At 47.6% G+C, this 20474-nt stretch overlaps 8 protein-coding genes across 8 annotated transcripts; 6 read left to right on the top strand and 2 right to left on the bottom strand.

The window, feature by feature from the left end:
* The first annotated feature begins 384 nt into the window (after nucleotides 1-384).
* On the top strand, nucleotides 385-1701 carry ONS95_002752 (uncharacterized protein). The gene is made up of 4 exons (XM_058496027.1): nucleotides 385-474; nucleotides 533-992; nucleotides 1072-1341; nucleotides 1616-1701. Exons 3-4 carry the CDS (start codon nucleotides 1083-1085, stop codon nucleotides 1672-1674), a joined length of 318 nt encoding a protein of 105 aa, XP_058354757.1. The 5' UTR covers nucleotides 385-474; nucleotides 533-992; nucleotides 1072-1082; the 3' UTR covers nucleotides 1675-1701.
* A 1056-nt stretch (nucleotides 1702-2757) lies between these two features.
* ONS95_002751 (uncharacterized protein) lies at nucleotides 2758-6261 on the bottom strand. The gene is made up of 6 exons (XM_058496026.1): nucleotides 5937-6261; nucleotides 5821-5879; nucleotides 5521-5759; nucleotides 4285-5429; nucleotides 3973-4097; nucleotides 2758-3807 (listed from the first exon to the last, which is right to left on the bottom strand). Exons 2-6 carry the CDS (start codon nucleotides 5836-5838, stop codon nucleotides 3634-3636), a joined length of 1701 nt encoding a protein of 566 aa, XP_058354756.1. The 5' UTR covers nucleotides 5839-5879; nucleotides 5937-6261; the 3' UTR covers nucleotides 2758-3633.
* A 1722-nt stretch (nucleotides 6262-7983) lies between these two features.
* ONS95_002750 (uncharacterized protein) lies at nucleotides 7984-9687 on the top strand (the record flags this gene model as incomplete). Its single annotated transcript, XM_058496025.1, has 2 exons — nucleotides 7984-8790; nucleotides 8880-9687. The coding sequence occupies 2 exons, from the start codon at nucleotides 7984-7986 to the stop codon at nucleotides 9537-9539; spliced, it is 1467 nt and encodes a 488-aa protein (XP_058354755.1). The 3' UTR covers nucleotides 9540-9687.
* A 733-nt stretch (nucleotides 9688-10420) lies between these two features.
* ONS95_002749 (uncharacterized protein) lies at nucleotides 10421-11897 on the top strand (the record flags this gene model as incomplete). Its single annotated transcript, XM_058496024.1, has 3 exons — nucleotides 10421-10662; nucleotides 10822-11279; nucleotides 11373-11897. 3 exons carry the CDS (start codon nucleotides 10421-10423, stop codon nucleotides 11663-11665), a joined length of 993 nt encoding a protein of 330 aa, XP_058354754.1. The 3' UTR covers nucleotides 11666-11897.
* Nucleotides 11898-12587: 690 nt separating this feature from the next.
* ONS95_002748 (uncharacterized protein) lies at nucleotides 12588-13499 on the top strand (the record flags this gene model as incomplete). Its single annotated transcript, XM_058496023.1, has 1 exon — nucleotides 12588-13499. One exon carries the CDS (start codon nucleotides 12588-12590, stop codon nucleotides 13497-13499), a length of 912 nt encoding a protein of 303 aa, XP_058354753.1.
* A 301-nt stretch (nucleotides 13500-13800) lies between these two features.
* Nucleotides 13801-15477, top strand: ONS95_002747 (uncharacterized protein). Its single transcript, XM_058496022.1, has one exon. It carries the CDS (start codon nucleotides 14333-14335, stop codon nucleotides 15041-15043), a length of 711 nt encoding a protein of 236 aa, XP_058354752.1. The 5' UTR covers nucleotides 13801-14332; the 3' UTR covers nucleotides 15044-15477.
* Nucleotides 15478-15555: 78 nt separating this feature from the next.
* On the top strand, nucleotides 15556-17807 carry ONS95_002746 (uncharacterized protein). The gene is made up of 2 exons (XM_058496021.1): nucleotides 15556-16699; nucleotides 16747-17807. Exons 1-2 carry the CDS (start codon nucleotides 16422-16424, stop codon nucleotides 17492-17494), a joined length of 1026 nt encoding a protein of 341 aa, XP_058354751.1. The 5' UTR covers nucleotides 15556-16421; the 3' UTR covers nucleotides 17495-17807.
* A 525-nt stretch (nucleotides 17808-18332) lies between these two features.
* On the bottom strand, nucleotides 18333-19121 carry ONS95_002745 (uncharacterized protein). Its single transcript, XM_058496020.1, has 3 exons — nucleotides 18903-19121; nucleotides 18715-18812; nucleotides 18333-18641 (listed from the first exon to the last, which is right to left on the bottom strand). Exons 1-3 carry the CDS (start codon nucleotides 19048-19050, stop codon nucleotides 18456-18458), a joined length of 432 nt encoding a protein of 143 aa, XP_058354750.1. The 5' UTR covers nucleotides 19051-19121; the 3' UTR covers nucleotides 18333-18455.
* Nucleotides 19122-20474: the final 1353 nt, after the last annotated feature.

The following is a 20474-nucleotide window of genomic DNA, read 5'->3' as shown; positions in this document are numbered from 1 at the left end:
GACGGGAAATACCCACATTACGAGCGTCCTAGCGCCCAGCGCACCCGTCGAAACTCTATTCCGTCAACGCCCGCCCATTCTTCCAAGTTTCAACGTTCCTGGTCTCCACTTTGCCATGTAGGTGGCTTGAACTCTAACCTTCCTTCTTTGAGGCAAAATATACTCTCCATGCGACCATTTGCGGGGATCAGACCTCAATCTTCTCGAACTCTGGAAAATTGCTACATTTGGATCGGCGATGGTAGTTGTGAAAACTTTGTTTCGTCTTGTCTCGACTCTCGACTCGAGGTACTGGCACAAATAACGCTGCGGAAAGCTTGCGCTCACCGATCATTGACCCAAATCGACTTCTGTATCCCAAAAATGGAATGATCATCGGCCTCATCTAAACAGTAACTTAACCTACCTCCAATTTGCTCCCCGCATCCATCGGACTTCTCTCCGTAATCCGCGGTGTCAGTGTTAAACTCTACAGTAGGTGCATGCACCTCGGTATGTTTTGTCTCCTCAGTAGCTTACATCTGCATCCAAGAACTTGCTTTCCTCACCTCCTGCTCGCATACATCACATTAGAATTATTCCCTGGTTTTTCCCCGTCCCGTCTCCTTCGAATTCTTTTCTATCACTACTGCGCCAATGGTTTTCTCCCCTTCTGTCACATCTTGGCGTGCCCTTATTCCAGTCTCATGTGGCGCAATACGATACAATCAATAATGCCACACAAATCATACCAAACGAATAGACAGACAGGCAGACGGGAAGTTCCTGAGTCTGCTTCGTCTAGTTTACTTTACAGTACTTCTGCATTGCTTTGAACGTAGCTACGGACAGGTTCCGAGCTATTTGGCTAAGCTTGGCATTAATTTTTCGGCACTTGTTTAGCGACGGGGTGCGCTTGTTTAGTTTAGTCTGGGGGCTTGGAGATTGGAGATCAAGGGCAAGGGGACTTCCAGAACCAGGCGAGCCAGGTCAGGGAGAGTCCCTTGCTTCGGGTAGGTCCTTGGGGGCTTCTTCCGATGATCTGAGATTTCAAGTGCTGCTAATTTACTTATCATTACTGGTATGTTACAGTATGGTACTCCATGTCGATCAACAGCACAGCACAGCAAAGCCATGCTACTGTAGGAAACCCAAAGCAAAGCAAACCCAAGCAAATTACTACAATTTCCAGTACGCAGGAAGGCCCTGGGTTCCAGACAGCTCTGGGGACTGGGATACATATCAAGGTTTTCGGTAACTCACGAGGAATCTGGACCTCTACAATAGAGTTTCTGGTAACTCACTTGAAATTTGGCAAATTTTGGTCTGGCCTACTACTGTTCTGGAGGCAATTCAAAAAAGGTAAAATCATTTCGCTGAGAAGAAATGCTGTCGGGTTTTGACTTCCATGGTTATTGAGAGCTTGCTTCCTTGCATAGCCGATTATCAAGATCTAAGCGGTTTAGTAAGTCAACCATTCATTCAAAGAGTCGCTCTACAAAATGCAGCATGTGCAGCAAGTAGGGAGTAGCAGTGTAAGTTTCTAGATATCTGCATATCGCTGTACCGCTGCATCACAATATTCCATTCTTTAATAATAATAACTACTTCATACTTTCTCTTAACTTTGGTAAAGGAATACCAGAATCCCAATACTCTCTCTATTCCCACCTATATACGTACCTGCATAGGTAGTTCAGCGAGCAATGTGTCATTGTGTGTCCGTCCGTATCAGCTAGCAATCAAACCAGCCGCTTTAAAATAACGAGATACACATTAAGCTAGCTAAATTAGCTGCCTGTACTGGACAGGGCAGATATTCGCGGGATAGTAAGTAAAATTACATTATCCTTACTTGCTTAGTTCCTCAATCCGATGAGAGAGCTGAAGAGAATTCTTAAATATACATATATATATATATGTCCAGAAGAATATATCTATCTACATGGTCAGTTCGGTGCTCTGCTCTGCTCAGCCTAAACCACACTGAGCTCAGCTAAATTGCCTCTGGTGAGAGGTCTCCGCGCGCCGCGCGCGGATCTATCTATAGAATTGTGGTGTTACTACTGTCTTGTCTGTATAGAGAGGTATAAAATATATATATCTACACTGGATTAGATGAGAGAAATAAACAGAGGCTTAGCTTCGGTTTTGTAAAAAGGGGTGTGGAGTGGTGGGGAGTGGGAACTGTGGCTGGCTACCTACTTTCTTCTCGTACTACATGCAGATATAAGAAGACTGTGTGACGAGGAGAGCAATATCAGAATATATATTTCCTCTAATCTGTGTCTTGTATTTCAATCTTTAGGTTAAATATGTAATTCAATTTAGTCCGGTCGCTTCACTTCGCTTTAGTACAGTACCGTCCAGCTGCATCCTCTTCTCGCCTGGGGTTAAGGAGAGATATCTAGATCTGTAGGCCGCTGTATAGGATAGATAGGAGGTTCTGTATCTGTCTGACTCTCTGACTCTCAACTATCTAACTCTCCACTGCAGCGAGATCCATTCACCTCACACGTCCATCCATTGAGTCTCTATTCCCCGGGATAGAAGATACATACATACATACGTGCCATACGTGGATATTCCGCATTGGGAAAATCTCATGATACGGCATCAGGAACTTTTGTAGTGTTTAAACAAACTGGTTTGCTGGCTAGCTAGCTGGGAGTAGCCAACTCATGAACTCGCCCCTCTATCAAGCTTACTACTCACAGCTTCATGTTAAAATTCAAGTCGCGTTTCTGTTTTCGATGTGTAGAAAACAGTATTCTCTATTTCTGTTTCTATCCTGAGACTGTAGCTAGCTAGCTGCTGTATTTTTATAAGATGACTGACTTGACTTAACGCGACTCACTTCCTTTCCCTCGCACTCGCTCTCCTCCCTCCTCACCTCACCTCTCCTCACCTCAACTCACCTGACCTCCCCGTCCTGCTCTCCTGGTCTCCTCTCATCTCCTCTCATCCCTTCTTCTCTCTCTCTTCACATTCTAATCCCATTCCATCCCATCCATTCCACCTCATCCCATCCCACTTCATCCCACTCCACCTCAAGTCATCATACCCCTCAAGTCACCATACCCCTCAAGCCACCATACCTCGCACCGCCTTACTCACCTCACCGCCCCTTCCTCCCCCCCTCCTGGGCATACCTAAAAGGAGGACTGCCAGTTTGATGATCATTCCAGCCTATCACCTGCGATTGTGAGGTCACATACGTAACTTTTTCGTCTTTTGGTCTTTGTAAATGATCTCTATAGGTGAATAAGTTGATCTCGATGGCGAGGTTGAGGGGGGATGGATATAGATGGATATCAAGTGGATTCTGGATTTTGCATTCTGGACTGTGGATCTGGATGCAGGAGATACACTAGGGCCCTAAGTACTGCGTTTCTCGATTGATGAAAAGGAACTGGTGTGAAAAGACGAGTGGGTGGATGGGGTAGTGGTGCGTATATTCTGCTTATCGATTCGTTGTGTTCTTGTTTGTTTTCTCTGAGAAGGGTTTTGTGTTTGGATTTGTGTCTGTTTCTGTTCCTGTGATTTTATATCTGTGACTTTTTATCTATCCTTTATCTTTCTTGTTCTTCTACCTCATAAAACATACCTTCCCCTCTCCCCCTCATCTCCCTCCACCTCCAAACCCTCCACCCTCTAACAAACACTCCTATGCACCCCCTCACTCATCGGTCTCCTCCCACCTTTACCTAACCGTTGTCCCTGTTCGTTCTTATGCTGCGTTCCCAGCGTACCGTGTTCTTTTTCTACTGTATTGCTGCCTTTATTGTGTGCTTGGGCTAGGATACTGAGGTCTTGGGTGTCGGAGTCCTGTGTAGAGGAGGGGGTGTTAGGGGGCATTTGTAGAGTGGGTAAGGGGAAGGGGACGGGGGAGGGGGAGGAGAGAGGGGGGAAAGTGGGCAGGGGGAGGGGAAATAGGAATAGAGGAGGCTAAGGGGGGTGATGTGAGGAGGGGGAGGACGAGAAAGCACGTACAATCAAATTCTGAGTAGTGACGCAGATATCGCTTATCAGACGGTCGAGTAGATCGAAAGACATGCTTTCCCGGACTACGACGCGGAGGATTTCGGTTTTGTCTGTGAATGGTGGGAGGGGATAGTCTGTTTGAGGGGCCGTTAGAGTTAGTTGTGTGTTGGAGATGGGAGAAAAGAGAGAAAAGAAGGGTTCCATGGGGAGGAGAGCATTCTCGCTTAGAGAATGGTCAAAATACCAAAATACAGATTCTCTTCCAAGGATGAAAACAGGAAGGAATACTAGCAAGGGAAAGGAGGGAGAAATGATACATACTCGGAATGATATACTGTTTCGCCCTCAGCAGATTCGAGATATTCTCCTGCTTAATATGCGGAAACTCCCTCTTAAACTCATCACTAAACCGAAATGCCACAACCGGTAATCCAGCATTATAATCCGCACTCGTCTCTCCCTCCTCACCACCCACACTAACCTCTCCCTCCACAAGAGCATGCACACCCTCCTTGCGATGAATATCAGAAACACAAGTATACCACCCCGTAGCCTCCAGACTCTTACTCAGCAATCGTGCGTTTGACATGCAGTTCTCCATGATAGAGCGATATCCCGAAAAGCCGAGATGGATCAGGTTGTAGTACTGCGCGATGACTTGGGCACCTGGGCGGGAGAAGTTTAATGTGTAGGATTCCTCGGTGCCGCCGAGGTAATGGAGTTCGAAAATCAGGTGTTTGGGAAGGTAGCTTTCGTCCCGCCAGATGATCCATCCGACGCCAGCATAAACAAGGCCGAATTTATGGCCGGAGGTATTGATACTCTTCACTCTGGGCAATTCGAAATTCCATTTCGTTTTCCCATGCTTACCGGCACCTGCGTGCCTGAATGGAGCTACGAATCCACCAGATGCGGCATCGACGTGGATGGGGATATCGATTCCGGTCTTCTCTTGGTAGGCGTCGAGGATGTTGGAGATTTCTTCGACGGGCTCGTAGTGTCCTGTATACGTGCTCCCCAGAATAACAAATACGCCAATAGTATTCTCGTCAATATTCTCCTTCACCAATTCGGGATCAAGACGATAATTCGACTTTTCCGAAACCGGCAGAATCCTCGCCTCAACCTCAAAGTACCGCGCGAACTTCTCAAGCGCAACCTGTGCGTTGGCACCCATGATGATATTTGGGTTCTCGGTAGATTTTCCTTCGGCTTTCCGCTTTTCCTGCCAGCGGCGTTTCATGGCTAGGCCGCCGAGGTGGATGGCTTCGCTGGAGCCGGTGGTGGCGGACCCGATGGCTTTCTCGTCGGACTTGGATGATGCGCCCCAGAGGTTGGCGATGATGCTGATGCAGCGGGTGTGCATGGCCATCATGGCGGGGTACTCGTCTGCGTCGGACATGTTCTTGGAGATGTTTTCGAACATTAGCTGCTCGGCGTGGGTTTCCATGTATGTCCCTACGAAGCTGGGAAGTTTGTTAGTTGGCTTGCCATGGATTTCGCGCTTCATTGATGCATTGAATTTTTGACATCGCTGTGTAGGAATGGTGGGATTACCTGGCTAGGTTCAAGTTTGGTCGGCCGTCAAGATCCAGCTCATCTTTGAGCATTTGATGCACGGCATCGGCGGGAGCGCCGTGTTTGGGGATCTCGAACTTCGAGATCTCTTGCTTGCTGGCATAGCGGGTGCTGTAGGGTGTTATGTGGGAGGTGCCGCCCTTGCTGTGGAGGTGTTTTTTGGAGGCTTCTTTGATGTGGAGGGAGTGGAGGTTTTGGATTATAGAGTCGGGGTCGACCTGTGGGCTGTTAGCTGATGTGAAGGAGAATTGGTGAGGAACCAGAGGATGTTTGACTGACATAGCGTGCAAGAGACATTTTCGGTCAGTTTGTGGTGAGTGTTGGAGGTCTATAGAGGACTGGAATGTAGATGTCAAGATGCAAGACAACAGGTCGAAGGAAGAGGGAAAATATACAGAGTGTAAATAATTGAGTGACATGTACAGTTAGTTTAGTCTTTCACATTCTTGAGCTTCAACGCCATGACGACGCACCCCACTTGGAGCTATGGGCTAGAATGCAACAATGCAAATAAAACTGTTCACCTTAAATCCTCCCGAGCTTCATTGGCCAATTCGAGGACGGATTCCTGTTGTCGTCAAATCGGAAGCAAAGGGAAGGGATAGAAAAAGAGACGACGTAATGGCTTCAGGGCGCGGATGAGCCCCACTTGAAAAGCTTGATTTGGATCATTGCCGGGATCAAGAAGGTCGTCGATTTATGGAAGAACGGTCCCGAAGCGGACTCACATTTGTACTTGGAGAAACGAGTATATCTCGAACGAGACCCTTCTTCGTCTTCTATAATAGTTGATGAAAGGAAACAAAGATATTTGTATCTGTAGTTGCTTTCCTGCAAGGCTACCTCCCATTCCATGCTGCTCCCCACATTGCTTGGCTACCGTGCTCTGCGCCGGCTCGTGTGTCGTCCCGCCCATGACAGAAACTGTACCTGTTTTCTGCTTGGCGAGCTTGGTCTATTGATGTTGATATGTTCACATCATTCACCCGTGAGCATCGCCGTGAATACCTTACCTCCTTACCTCAAGTAGAGGCAGATGTTGTCTGGAAATGGCTCAGGCACCTAGGCGATCAACCACAAAGCCAAGCACGCGTATGGTACAATGACAATATAAACATTGACCATACAGTATCTTTTCCCACATCTTGAGCTCCTCGACCTCGACCTCGACCTCGACTCACAATTTAGGTAGCCTCGACTTCCGACACGAAAACGTTGTTACCGGCTTCGAGGACAATTCTACCACACTTCAAATTGCATAACCCCGTCTCAAGGTAGTATCATACTACACGCCCTAATTAGGCCCGCTCAACGCGCTCAACGATATCCACTATGCATGCCGTCGCTGAAGCCATGCTGCTAAACCATGCGAGCATCGACGACCTGAATGGCGCCGTTGCACAAGGCTGAAAGAGGGGCAAGGAGGAGAAACAACACAAGCCGGGTTGGGCATTCCTGAAAATACACACGACTCGCCACTTCTGGTGTGTAGTGTCGGCTGGAGCAAGCTGAGGAAAGGGAAGGAGGAAAGAGAAAGAAGAGTCTTCGGCGGCCCGAGGGAGTAAAGACACGAAATTGTGCATGAAAAATGCTCGAGGAGCTTATCCCCCGCATTTCGAGGGACGAAGCTCTTATCTTATCGTTATCGCCCGCTGTTGATGACGTGACGCGACGCTCCCTATGCGGGTTTCGGGTTCGATTCTTGGCAGTGTGCAGCACCCCCGTAAGGCACAGAAAGGAACAGGATATATCCTCAATTGATTCGTCTGTCAATTAATTGATCATGCTATCATGCGTGTCCTCTGCTCTTGGTTGTCTACTCATTGCTATGAAATCGAAGGATAAAATCTAGGCTGGCACTGTACTGTACTGTGCTGTATTGTACTGTACTGTCCGTACTTATGCACGACCGCTCCTATGGCCGCGTCCTCTACTCGCATCCCATGGAATTCCCCATCGGCATCTTGATTGTCCCGACGAGGGGTCGCAGCAGGGATTCTCCTGCACCAAGCTCTCCCCACACGGCTCGCATTATTGGTGATGATGAGATTCCAATGCTGATGCCACCATTCATGGACTTGTACCGAAAGACGCGCAAGCTCGCAGCCTCATGAGGTGATACTGGATAGGAGTCCGACTGGACGACGATCGGTATTCAGTCCATCGCATTTCGTATCGCTCTCCTTCACATACAAAGGATATCCTCTTAATCCCTCACGTTGTTCCAAACAAAAGCTTACTGCTGGGCATTGCACCATCCGATTATCCCGTCTCCGATTGCTTTACTTTCTTGCGAGACAATCGTGCCGTCTCATTCGTTGCGTGAGTGAGAGTTTCGGCGTCATCAACCTTAGCTCATTTGATTCCGAACCTCACACATCTCACCTACCTTCTCACTTCTCTTCCCTCCAACCTTCCTATCTTCCTCATCAATTCATCAACATGAAGTTTGCTACTACTCTCCTACCGCTTGCGGTTATCTCTACAGCCTTCGTCATCCCAGACGAAGAGCTCACCAACCAGATTCTCATCGAGTCTTCCAAGAAACCTCAGACTTTCCTTGACAGAGTCTCTGGAAACATCGATTCCGTCTGGTCCGGCGTCGAAGAGACATTCAAAGACGCCGTTGCATTCTCCGAGAATGCCATCGACAATGCCATTAACGTTGCGTCGGAGATCACTGAGAATGCAAAGACGACTTTCGAGTGTCATCACTCGATGACGAAGTTCGATGCTCAAGCATGGATTGACTCTGCCGTATCCTCTGTTGAGGACATAGATATCTTCGACCATCCTCATCACAGACCTCCTCCTCATCATGGCCCACCACACCACAAGCCACCGCACCACAGACATGGCCACCACCCCCCAAACAAGACCGTCTACGAGCTCATTGCAAGCAGCAAGTACACCACCAAACTCGCCAAGCTCATCAACGAGTATCCAGACCTGGTCAAGACGTTGAACGGCACAGCAGCAAACTACACGGTCTTTGCACCAACCGACAAGGCGTTCGAGAAGTTGCCCAAGGGACACAAGAAGCCCTCCAAGGAGCTCATCAAGAAAGTCCTAGCATATCACGTCTCTCCAGACTTCTACCCTGCTGGCAGAGTCCTGGTCACACATACCATCCCTACTGCACTTGGTGAAGATTCCCTCGGAGGCAACCCGCAGAGACTCCGCGTGGGAATTAACCTCTTCCATGGCCTCAGTGTCAACTTCTACAGCCGCATCGTAGCCGTCAACATCGTACGTCCCTTCCCTACTTCCCCGCATCCCATCACATCTCCTCTAATGCCAATCCACCCCACCTCCCTCACTAACACACACTCCTCCAGTTCGGCACCAACGGCGTAATCCACGGTGTCGACTCCCTCATCCTCCCCCCACCCCCAGCCTTCAAAATCATCGAGCTCGTCCCGAGCGAATTCAGCACCCTCGAGCTCGCACTCGTCAAGACCGGGCTGGGAAAATCCCTCGCCGACGCACCCCACGAGGGCGGCACCCTCTTCGCGCCATCGAACTGGGCCTTCAAGAAACTCGGGCCTCGAATCAACGGCTTCCTGTTCTCCAAGTACGGCGAGAAGTATTTGAAGGCGTTGCTGAAATACCATATTGTTGCGAACCAGACGCTGTACTCGGATGCGTTTTATAAGGAGAAGGCTTTGGTTGGGGAGGCGGGGGGGAGGGATAGTGAGGGAAGGAAGGTTGGAGAGGAGGGGATTCCGAAGGGGTATTTCCATGTGGATTTGCCGACGCTGTTGGAGGATAAGAGCTTGAGTGTGGATGTTGCGAGGTATGGTGGGTTTATTACGATTAAGATTAATGGGTTCTCGAGCGTGGCGGTGCAGGATGGGATTGCGAAGGATGGGGTCATTCATGTGGTTAGCTCGGTGCTGATTCCGCCTAAGACGCCTGGTGGGGTGCAGGAGGTGGAGGAGGATATGGACGTTGAGGAGTTGAAGGAGAGGTTGGAGAACTTTGTGCAGGAGTTGTAGGTGGTGAGTCTGTGTATGAGTTGGAAGCGTTGTGGATGGGGGATAGAGTGAGGGGATATGGGATTGAGAAGAGAATAGACGGGCTTGTCTAGCACTCCTTAGGATTGAGTTATACAGATACAATTACAGATCACGAACTGAACGATGCACTCCTTTCAATCATACCAACTATTTCCTCACTCTCTACCAACATCTCCGAGCTCCTCCATTGCATTCCATTCCAGGTCCACCTCAGAGTGGATTACCCCTCACCACGTGACTACCCCTCCCCACCTCATTGAAATCCGGTGTACCTACGTACCTAGCTACCTACCTTATGTGGATGGATCCACAGAACGATCGTTACCTATGCTATCTCCTGGATCCCCTACTGCCAATCTCTCACCAGCCCTGCGGTCCTCACAGTACAGTAACTTACAGTATGTGTTGCTTGTGTGCCTAGTACCTTATGAACTCTGCTTGCTGTACGATAGATCGTAAGCACGGATGGACTTTCCACAGTCTCTGCTCAACTCAGCTGAGGAAACGGCTAGAACGTTGACTCATCTTCGTACATATCCACCCCACTTTCTCTACATACATACATAAGTTAAATCTCCTAGTTTTGATTCGATCTCATTATTTGGTGAAGAAGGATGAGATGGAAGTAGAGAATCTCCATGTTTGGAAACACGCTGGATAAACTTGCGTACGACCTTTTCTGGATTGGATACATCTCCATTCCAACGACGCCGATTCCTGATTTCTGAATTCTGTTTTTTCTGGACTAGATTTTGGGATTTGTAAGCTTTGGTCGCAGGGTTCGCTGAAGCGAGGATCCAACCGGACCCAGCCCAACTGAGCAAGACGAGGAAGAAAGAAAGAGGGAAAAGAACTTCAACATGCCACCCATATCCCAATCCCAATTCCAACCCCAAGAAACCCAACCAGGTGTTCTCGAAATCGCAGATATTTCGAATATGGATAGCACAGGACAACAACAAATACCAACACCAACACCAGTACCAAAACCAAAGTCAAATCCAAACCCAAAACCACGACTCTATCTCGAGCCCCTAGACCCTGCAAAACATCTGGAAGCTTTCCATGAAATATGGACGTTTGAGGAGGCGTTGAGGTGGTTGTATGTTTTTCCCACTTTCCCACTTTCTCTCAATCCTTTCCTTATCTCCTCCCTCCTGGCTCTTTCCCCTTCCCTTCCTTCCCTTTCTTGGAGACTTTTATTCGGAAGGAAAGGCGGATGTTGAATTACTTCTGAGGGAGGATGTTGACGAAAAAATAGTCCCTTCCCAGTGAAGAAGAATGTTTCAGAGTCGAGGGAGTTTTTAGAGAGGATCTTGCCGAATGAGGAGAATCCTGATATTGAGAAGTTTGCTTTGATGTTGCTTCCTGCTTCTGGCTCTGAAACGGAACAGAGCCAGGCTCAGACTACAGTATTCATAGAGACTGAGAAGTGTCAAAACGCAGAGGATGGATCGAGAGGAGATGGAGAGAGTCAACTCGAAGAAGGAAACACGGGAAAGGGGGAAGATGGGGAAGGGAAAGAGAAGGGGAATAGGGAAAGGAACGAGAGGGGAGATAGGAAGGAGAAAGCAGGAGAAATGGTCGGTTTCGTAGGGACGAATAGGTACAAAGAACAAGGTATGGAAGTGGGGTATGTGATTCATCGACGGTATTGGGGAAGAGGGTTTGCGACGGAGGGGTTGAAACTGTTTTTGGAGATGTATTGGGGTTTGGAGGGTATGTTTTTTCCCCATTGTTCTTCCGTTCTCAATCAATCTGAACACGTCTCAGAAATAAAAGGAAAAGCCTGACCTATTAATGTACTAATAGAAAGGAAATACATCAACCGCCTCGTCGGTAAAACCAGCCCAGGGAATCTGGCGAGTCAGAATATTTTGATGAGGTGTGGTGCGAGGAGGGGGGAGACGCTGAAGGATGTTTTGGAGTTGTGGGTTGATAGGGAGGATGGGGGGAAGGGGAAGAAGAGTGATTTGGTTTGTTTTTATTTGGATAGGCCGGGTGGGGAGAGGGAGGAGTTGGAGGTTGAGAGGAGGAGGAGGGAGGGGGTTTTGAGAGGGTTGGAGGGGAAGAAAGAGAAGAATGGAAAGGAGGGTGAGGAATAAGGGAAATATTGCTTTGATAAGGTATCTGAGGGTTGAAAATGGCGAAGAGGGCTTAGAAGGGTTAAAGTGGTGCTACGGATCGGGTTCATATTTCCAGTAATTGCTTAGATATTACACTTCGTGGGAGTAATCTTAGAGAATGACAGTCTAAGAGACAAGTTAATAGGCAAGAGGGCGAGCTGGCAGGTAATAAAAGCCTTCTTGGACAATATAATCAAATCAGGTGTCTGAATATCTTTGACATGCTAAAAACATCCACTGAGGATTGCAAATTTGTGCGGAATGGAGTACTCATATACTGTGTTCTGTCTTTTGGTGTTTGTTCACTCAATCAATGATCACATTTCTCTTTTCCGTCTTCGTAACGAAGTAACTAATAGGAGTACATTGTCTCACTCAAATTGTGAGATCGTTGAATACTGAAAAATAAATCTGCAGACGCAAGTTAAGCTATGGTCTCGCAGAGGGTGGGACTTGTGTACCAGGTCCCGTCACATTCCCGATTTTTCCACTTTCGAAAATACGTGATTGGTTCGATGAGATCTTGTTCCCATCCGCTTTGCAAAATGGCTCTTTTCCCTTCAAAATGAAATCTCAAGCTTTATTTATTTCTAAGAATTTGTTTGATTTCAGGGAAGGAAGTTGAGATAAGCGAATACGAATCCGAGATGATTTGCGCCGAGGCTACATTTCTCCGTGAGCTCGAGAGCTCCATCTCGATCAAGAACAACAAATCCGGCAACATTCCCTCCACACTCGAACCACAGTGTTTGGACGTCCGAAACCCCTTAGAATCCTGTTGCGATATCTTGCTCGGCGGAAGTTTTGCAGACCTGGGAGGGGCATGATAGGGTCAAGTTGCAGCTGGACCTCGACGTAGCCTCTACATCAGCTTCTTCCACCAACCTCACACAACTGCGCCATGATCACTCAATTACCTATACGTGCCTCTGCGTACTCTGCGATACGAGCAACTATATCCCGCCCTATTCAGCGATGTCTACACAACCGCAAGATCCCCAGCCTCATACAACCCTCCTTGCTGCAACTCCGACATTATTCAACACCTCCTCCAGAGAGTCGACCCCGCGACTTACGGTCCCAATTCGCATCTTCTACTGAAGCGCCCACACAAATCTCTCCCTCCATCCAACCTACCCCTAAACGCTCTCTACGACCCTACATATATGCAACCGTATTTCTCCTCATCGGCCTCACAGCCGGCCAATACACACGACTGATCCTCGCCCCTCCTCCCCTCCCACCAGCAGGCACAAAAGAAGACGATTTAATGATCGAATACCTCACCTCACAAGCCTCCAAACTCCCAATCGTACAATCCCTCTCCACAGACCCAACCTGGACCTCCCACGACGCCTACACCAGTCTCCCCATACCCGAACGCTCAGCACGTCTCACAACCGGCCCACTAGCAGGCGCTCGCGCCCTAGGAGGCTATCAACGCGTATTCCAGAATGCCGAAACAGGCGAGACTGTTACCGTGGTCTGGTTCGGCGGCGCGATTGCAGGCTGGCCTGGTGTCACGCACGGAGGTGTGATTGCGACTGTGATGGATGAATCGCTGGGACGGTGCGCTATAAGGCAGTTTCCTAGCAAATCGGGCGTGACTGCGAATCTGGAGTTGAACTATTTGAAGCCGGTGGTGACGAATAGCTTTTATGTAATTAGGGCGGTGCCGGAGCAGGGGGTTACGGAGAGGAAGTGTTGGGTTCAGGGGAGGCTGGAGACGTTGGAGGGGAGGGTTTGTGTGGAGAGTAGGGCGCTTTTTGTGGTGCCGAAGAAGTATACTACGAGGGCTCTGAAGGAGTTTTGAGAGTTGGCTGGTTTCAAGATGATGTTGGGCTGAGAGTCGAATATCAAGTCGGCAGCGCTTAAGCCGTGGAAGGGTAACAGCTTGACCTTGTATTGCGGAATTGATTGATTGATGGTATAGAAGGGGAAAGATGTCTAGTTAAGACTTGCATATGTTTGGATATGAAGAATATGTATGTACAGAGATTCCCATCCAGAAAGGATGACCGTAGAGATAGATCTCCAGAACACTATGTTTTCTGCTAGTATTTTGTAGTATATCCCATGAACAACGCGCCTATCTTTAACATACCTTTTCTTTACTTACAAATCCTTGATGCGAACGTAACACCAACATAAACGCTACAACTGACAGCTACAGTAGTGCTGCGTCATCTCACATGCCACATGCGGCTCCAGCAAGACCAACAACCCCTATCTTATCAGATTGATCTTCAAGTGGGGTTGACAGATGCCAGTCCTTACAGTATTGTTCACGATTGGCTCGATGGTCACTTACGGAGTAGAGCTTCGGAAACGAACATTGCACTGAACTCCGTAGCCGTAGATATGTGTATGCGCGTCAGGAGTCAGTCAGTCTGGAAATGACTTAATCGGAGGAATAGGTTTAGAGCTTACGGACGAATTTGACAGTTCTGGAGATAGTGCATCATCTCATACCATTGGGGGAATGCGTATAAAGAGCTATGAGTTAGTCCTCTTCCTAATCTCATCCTTTTTTTTTTTTTTTTGACCAAGTACAGAACTTAGTTCAAGAGACAGAAATTGTATTTCTATATAATATCACACATATCACCAACTTCAGCTCATCCAAACTCTCCCCTGCCAATAACAATGTCAGCACACATCTTCCCCTCCGAAACCTACGCCAAATTCAACGCCGTGGACGCCTGGATTTCCTCATCACTCATCAAGCCCGACCCAGCACTAACCTCCACCCTCCAAACAAACGCCTCATCCAACCTCGCCGCCATAGACGTAAACCCCAATGAAGGCAAATTCCTCCATCTCCTTGCCCGCATCAACAAATCCAAACACATCCTCGAGATCGGAACTCTAGGCGGCTACTCCGCCCTCTGGTTCGCTAAAGCTGTTGGCCCAGAAGGGAAAGTCATCTCTCTGGAAGTCGACCAGCGCCATGCAGACATAGCACGTGGCAACATCTCCCGCGCTGGCTTCTCCGATATCGTGGAAGTTAAAGTCGGGCCAGCGCTGAATACTCTCGCTAAAATGGAAGAGGAGGGCACGGAGCCGTTTGATCTGGTGTTTATTGATGCGGATAAGGAGAACAATCCGGGGTACTTTGAATATGCGCTTAAGTTCTCGAGGGTGGGGACTGTGATTGTGGTGGATAATGTGGTGAGGCAGGGGAGGGTGTTGAGGGTTGAGGGGGAGAGTGTGGAGGAGGGGCAGGAGAGGTCGAGGAGGGGGGTTTGGGAGGTTTTTGAGAGGATTGGGGGGGAGAGGAGGGTGGAGGCGACGGCGCTGCAGACGGTTGGGCCGAAGGGGTGGGATGGGTTTGCTGTTGCGTTGGTTGTTGAGTGAGGTGTTTGGGGAGTTCGAGGAAGGAAACTGAAGTGGAGGGGAAATAATTGAGTATTCAAGAGTTTGATGTGAATAAGTCATATCACTTGAATGGGCCGTTACTAGAATGAGAATGTGTGGACTATCTTCACATAGGGTTGAGAGGGCAGTTTCTTTCTTCTTTCTGGTACGGGAAGTTGGCATCACAGAGTCAACATCCGAATTCCGTCAATATCAATAACTACTGATATTTCTCAATCAACGGCTTTCTTTGAACATACAATATCAGAGCATATGTAAATAAACCCCATCTTCAGATATCAACAAACATGATGATTGGTGGTCAGGAATCAGAGATTGGAAGAAATTCGTGCATGAGCCCCCTCTATCCAAAAAGCAGTCAACTTTGGTAAGAATTATATATTGAACATGGGTGTTTCTCGCATTTGTTTTAGTACCTGTTTTTTACCTCGGTTGGATGCTGACGGTCGATTGTGTTGGTGTCGTCTGGGAAGCCTTTGCTCCAGGGATGAATCAAAGCAAAGCTGTTCAGAAAAGCGATTGGCCCTAATAGTCGGTTCCCCTCTGTGAAGCTGCGGGCACTCGCTGAGTCCCCGAAGGTTGAAAGGGGAACCGACTATTAGAGCTGGATTTTAATTCTTTACCGGTCATGGCAAAACGCTTCCATTAAGCTCCTTCGTACCGGAATACGTTTCTGGAAATCCGATGGTAATTCCCAAGGCATAATATGATCTACAGAACCCTTGCAAATGGGTGATTATCAATTCTCATATCTCTCCTTCGCCAATCGACCACTCGTCCAAATCTTCAACAGCCCCCTCCCTCGTCGAAACGTACCATCTCGGCCGCTCTTGTATCCAATTTCAGCTATCAATCAAATCAATCTATCCGGCATCAGCACGTCCAGAAACACACCCCGCACTCTCGCTGCATAAACCATGTCTTTGCCCCTAATTTCGGAACCCAGATCCCCATCGGGCGCGTGTTCAAACGCATGCACTTCGAGCCCCTGACGCAGATCATCCCGATCTAGTCTGGAGCGCTACAGCCTCAGCTTATGGTATCCAATACGGGCCTGTCACCCCTCCATGCTTTTTGCCGATGGTAGCAGGGGAGTTGAAATTTGATGCTGCGTTGGTGGAAAGGACTCAGCCGGTACCAAGAGTCTTCTTTTTCTGTTTGTCTTCTTTTTCTCGTTGTGGTTTCCTGTCTTGTTTGTTTGCATTGTTTCTGTGAAGCTTTTGAGTTCGTTATGGAGCAGTTCTGTGTTTTGTTGAATGTATTTTGATGACTTCCCAGCGAGTTTGGATTTGGATGACGATTTTCTTAATACTTTGGCTTGATTGTTTTGGTCGATGCCGCATCGTCTTTGCTTAGGATGGGGAAGGATCATTCCTCAATTAGTTGTGCGTTCTATTCTGCGAGATTAACATGGAGAGTTACTGGCCAGACGAGAATGGTAGCCTCGGTGTTGAAAAGCAGTCATAGTATGAGGAGAAAGGTCTCTAATCAGGAGGCAACTGATGTGGAAAATGAAAAGGAGGGGTATTGGAAAAGGGGAGAGTGTTCTGAGAAGGATTACTTTTCCGTGACACCACCAGGGAAGATCAAGAGGCCATCTTCCCGAGGGGGTAAAAGTTCATGCTATCTGTGCAAGTGAGTCTTCTGCTGCCAGTTTCTGCACTCGAGCTAACAATTTCCAGACTTAAGGATGAAAAGGTCAAAGTCATCGAACCTCAATTGCCGCCATGCAGTATCGAACCATTGAGCTGCGAGTCATCAGCAGTTAGATATCTACCCATAACGAGGACCCAACCTCCAAGTCCTCCTCTTCGTACCACTTCCCTACCATACTTCAGACAGCTTCGAAGCCTGGGTCTTACTGCCAATCCATCGGCACCTTTGCCCCACTTCTCACTTTCTCCAGGAGACGGCCAGTCTTTCCAGTGGCTCGTACTGGCGTCCGCAGATAAACACGGGCTACACGAGTTCATGGATCCCGTATGGGACATACTTCTGCAAGTCTTCCACACCGAGCCTTGTGTACGACATGCGATTCTGGCAATAGCGGCATTGCATCGGGATTTCCGCCATGGCTCGAGTTCGTGGGAATCGTTAGGCAGTCGGAACCAATATCACATTATCCGCCATTACATAAAGTCCATCCGAGGCTTAGCCATTCGCTTGGATGGTATCACAGGGAAAACAGATGGTCTGGCATGGGAAACATCATTTATCACATCATATCTCTTCACGGTTCTGCAAATTGTACTGAAAAATGCAAGTGGTGCGTATCTTTGGTTGAGAGCGGGGTATAGGATATTGAAGCATGCGTTTCGAATTTTCGGGCACGAGATCGATGGTCGCAGGTTACCTGCTAGTATGAGGGATGTTGCGAGGGCTTTTGGGAGGTTGGACATGCGGAGCATCAGGAAGGAGAGGTCAAGCTAAAAGTGGATGACTTATATGAGCGTAAGCGTTTTGTGTTGCATCTGGTTGATGCTGTAGTGACGGGCTACAAGAAAGCGGGATAGTGGTAATCATGAGCGAAGCATTGGAACGAAATGGAAGTGGAACTACAGCAATGCGTCACTTTTCCGAGGAGAAAAGTTCAAGCATCATCTAGACAACCAAAACAAAGATTGCTCGGCCTAGCCTTCAAGTGTATGAACAAGAAAGGGAGGCATCATTCGAGCTGTCGTCCTCAGATCGCCAATTCTTGAACACAAGCAGACCAGGGTGATCTCACAGCTCGCAAGGGGGCACAGACAACAAACGAGATATCTAATACACTCTTACCCTTTTAATTTCCTCTGCCGCCATCCTTAAAAGTGAGTCAAATTTCCATTCTACATTCTACTTAGCAGTGCGAAGACCCACAAAATCTAGCCTCGCTTAATCCCAAGCAACAAAAAACAAAACAAGCCACCAAAAGAAAATCCAAAATTCGTAGCCTGGAGAAGCAAAACTCGGAAGACACCCTTTTCAGGAATGCCTTCGTAGAAACTCTTCCGGGAAGAATTTTGAAGATTGGGGTTTACATCGGCCGGAAGCAAGTGTCTCTTTTCCCGTTAACTTGCTAGTTGGTGTGTTTTGGCGTTGTCGTGTGCCTTTCGGAGGGAGATATTTGCGTAATTTGTTATGTGTAAGGGTTACTCGATCTTTTGACGAGGGCTTGAAGGTGAGATACGATGTGGTGTGTTGCGTGGGATGAGTTTGATTCACTTTTGGGGTTCGGGTAAGCTTTTGTGAACGCATCTCAGATATTGTGATCTCGGTCATTCAACTGGCCAAGCTCGTGCAATGCTTGAATTCATGCCCAAATAGTAATTTATTCATGATAACACTTCAAGAGATTAAATATTTGCTTCTGAGGTTGACTTTGACTCCCCTTTGCCCATGCAACTGGTTCCTACCATCTTCTTGTCGAGGTACATTTCTTCGTTGTTGAGATGGTCGTCGAGGTTGAAATTTTTGATGAAGTAGTTGAGCTGGACCGAGTTGTAGAGCTAGAAGCTGTGGGTGACATTGGGATGGAGCCGTCTTTTGCGTGAAGTCTCAAGTCGCACCACCAAGGACTTGGTGGTCTATCCACTCCCTTTATATGGCTATATGTCAGCTCCTGTTTCTTTAGATCTGATATATCAGGCGGGAAGAGGTTCATGTCTTACGTCCAGACTACAGCATCCTGGGTTGAGTCCATCATTGCAGCTCCATTCAGTGTCACCAACTGTCGATGTTGATGGTATTATTGAAATTGCAAACTCACCTAAGGTGTTTATGTCAACTATGCTTCTAAAATGTTGTTCAAGTAGATGTAAATTTCTTGAGAAGTGGAATGAAGAGTATGGGTACTGACATCCGACCCCAGAAGCGTATTGATCAAAGGTGTTTGTGAAAAACTGAGCACAGCATCCTCCTTTAGTGTTCACTCCGCAGAAGAACTCGCTTGCTGTAGCTGAGGCCACGAGTATGGAAGCTCCCAATGTGAAGATATTGAACAACATCCTGTTGAATAGAAGTACTGAACACTGTCAAGGCGGATCAGTTCCAGAATACGATCTATTACAGAAACTATGACCAGACGGCTCTATTTATGTTTTGAATGGATTATTCACATACGTGTATCCACAAATAGTTTTGGGTGTCACAAATCCGGGCCGAGGGTAAATCTGGATAATAGAATACGAAGCGCCACCACAGCAACTCTACTTGGCATTCAGCCTTCTGATCCGAAATGACAAATTGTGACCAGATTTTACAGGTGGAAGTTCCGACATATTCATTTGTACGCTTTCGGGGTATAGCCTCGACACAAGACCGAGATCTGTGCATTCTTCCCAAAGGAAAGGTGAAAGGATTGCTAGCATTTCCGCCCTAGCAACCAAAGAGCACGTAAGCGAGGAAGATGATACGGAATTCAAACGTAGAAGAGGGTAAGAAGAGTAGCTTATCATTTGGCATATCTGGCTATCTTGGGCTTTCCCGTCACCTGTGCAATTGAGAGTAGTTGACCCGTCTCACGAGTGGCGGGGTAATTTGGGGTTGAAAATTGCGGGGTACAGTATCTAGGACCCCGGAGGCACTTCAAGTGTCCCAATAACGTTGGAACGCACTTTCTACTGTCAGTATTAGGCTCTATTCTAATTGGTTTGCCTTGTTGTTGCTCGTGTTCTTGCCGTGTATGGGCAAGATGACAAGACTGAGGACAACGTAATGTCAACAGAGAAAGGAAAAGAATGTTGTCACTACTTGTGCAAGTGAGACCAAGAAACTGGAGTTAAGGCTAACCAAAGGAGACCCAGACTCCATACAATTTGTCAGAAACATTCATTCTTTGTGCTTTTAGGTACCATATCTCGTGAGGGAGCCAAAAGCAGGTTCCAAATCCATAATTACTAAAGGCAGGTAGCTCCCTTGGGCTTTGAGCTAAAGACCTATTGGAGTACATGAGACTATAGGCACTGATGGGTATCTGTTTAGTAGCTGATATGTGGGAATGTGAGCCAAATTGATCTCGAGAAATAGATTTTCTGGTACTGTATCTTCGGAGTGTTACCTTCCTCCTTGGGTTGTTCCTGGCTTCCACGATGTTCAGCGGGACAATGAAGCAGGATAAAACATGCTGAATGTTTGCCAGTTGTGAGAGATTAGACAATGGGGAAGATAATTAGTTCAAGAACTGCATCGACCTCTTTGCAATTCATGTTGGGACGTAAGAAATGGAAGTCTGAGTGTCGGTCTTTTGATAACATACAAGATTTCGCATCTTTGTCTACCCAATATCATCTTCACAGTTGTGATGTGATTTCTTGTCGCTAATGAAACGACTGAAACGCTGTTGAATATGTTGTTGTGTATACGTGCTCCACGAATACCCATAACAAGCTTGGGGCTGCTTGGAATGCAATTCATCAAAAGCTACAGAATT

Source organism: Cadophora gregata (assembly GCF_030347475.1).
Source record: "Cadophora gregata isolate MNR1 chromosome Unknown scaffold_11, whole genome shotgun sequence".
NCBI lineage: Eukaryota > Fungi > Ascomycota > Leotiomycetes > Helotiales > Ploettnerulaceae > Cadophora > Cadophora gregata.
Note: the sequence above shows the minus strand (reverse complement) of the source record. Positions and strands in the feature narration are given on the sequence as shown.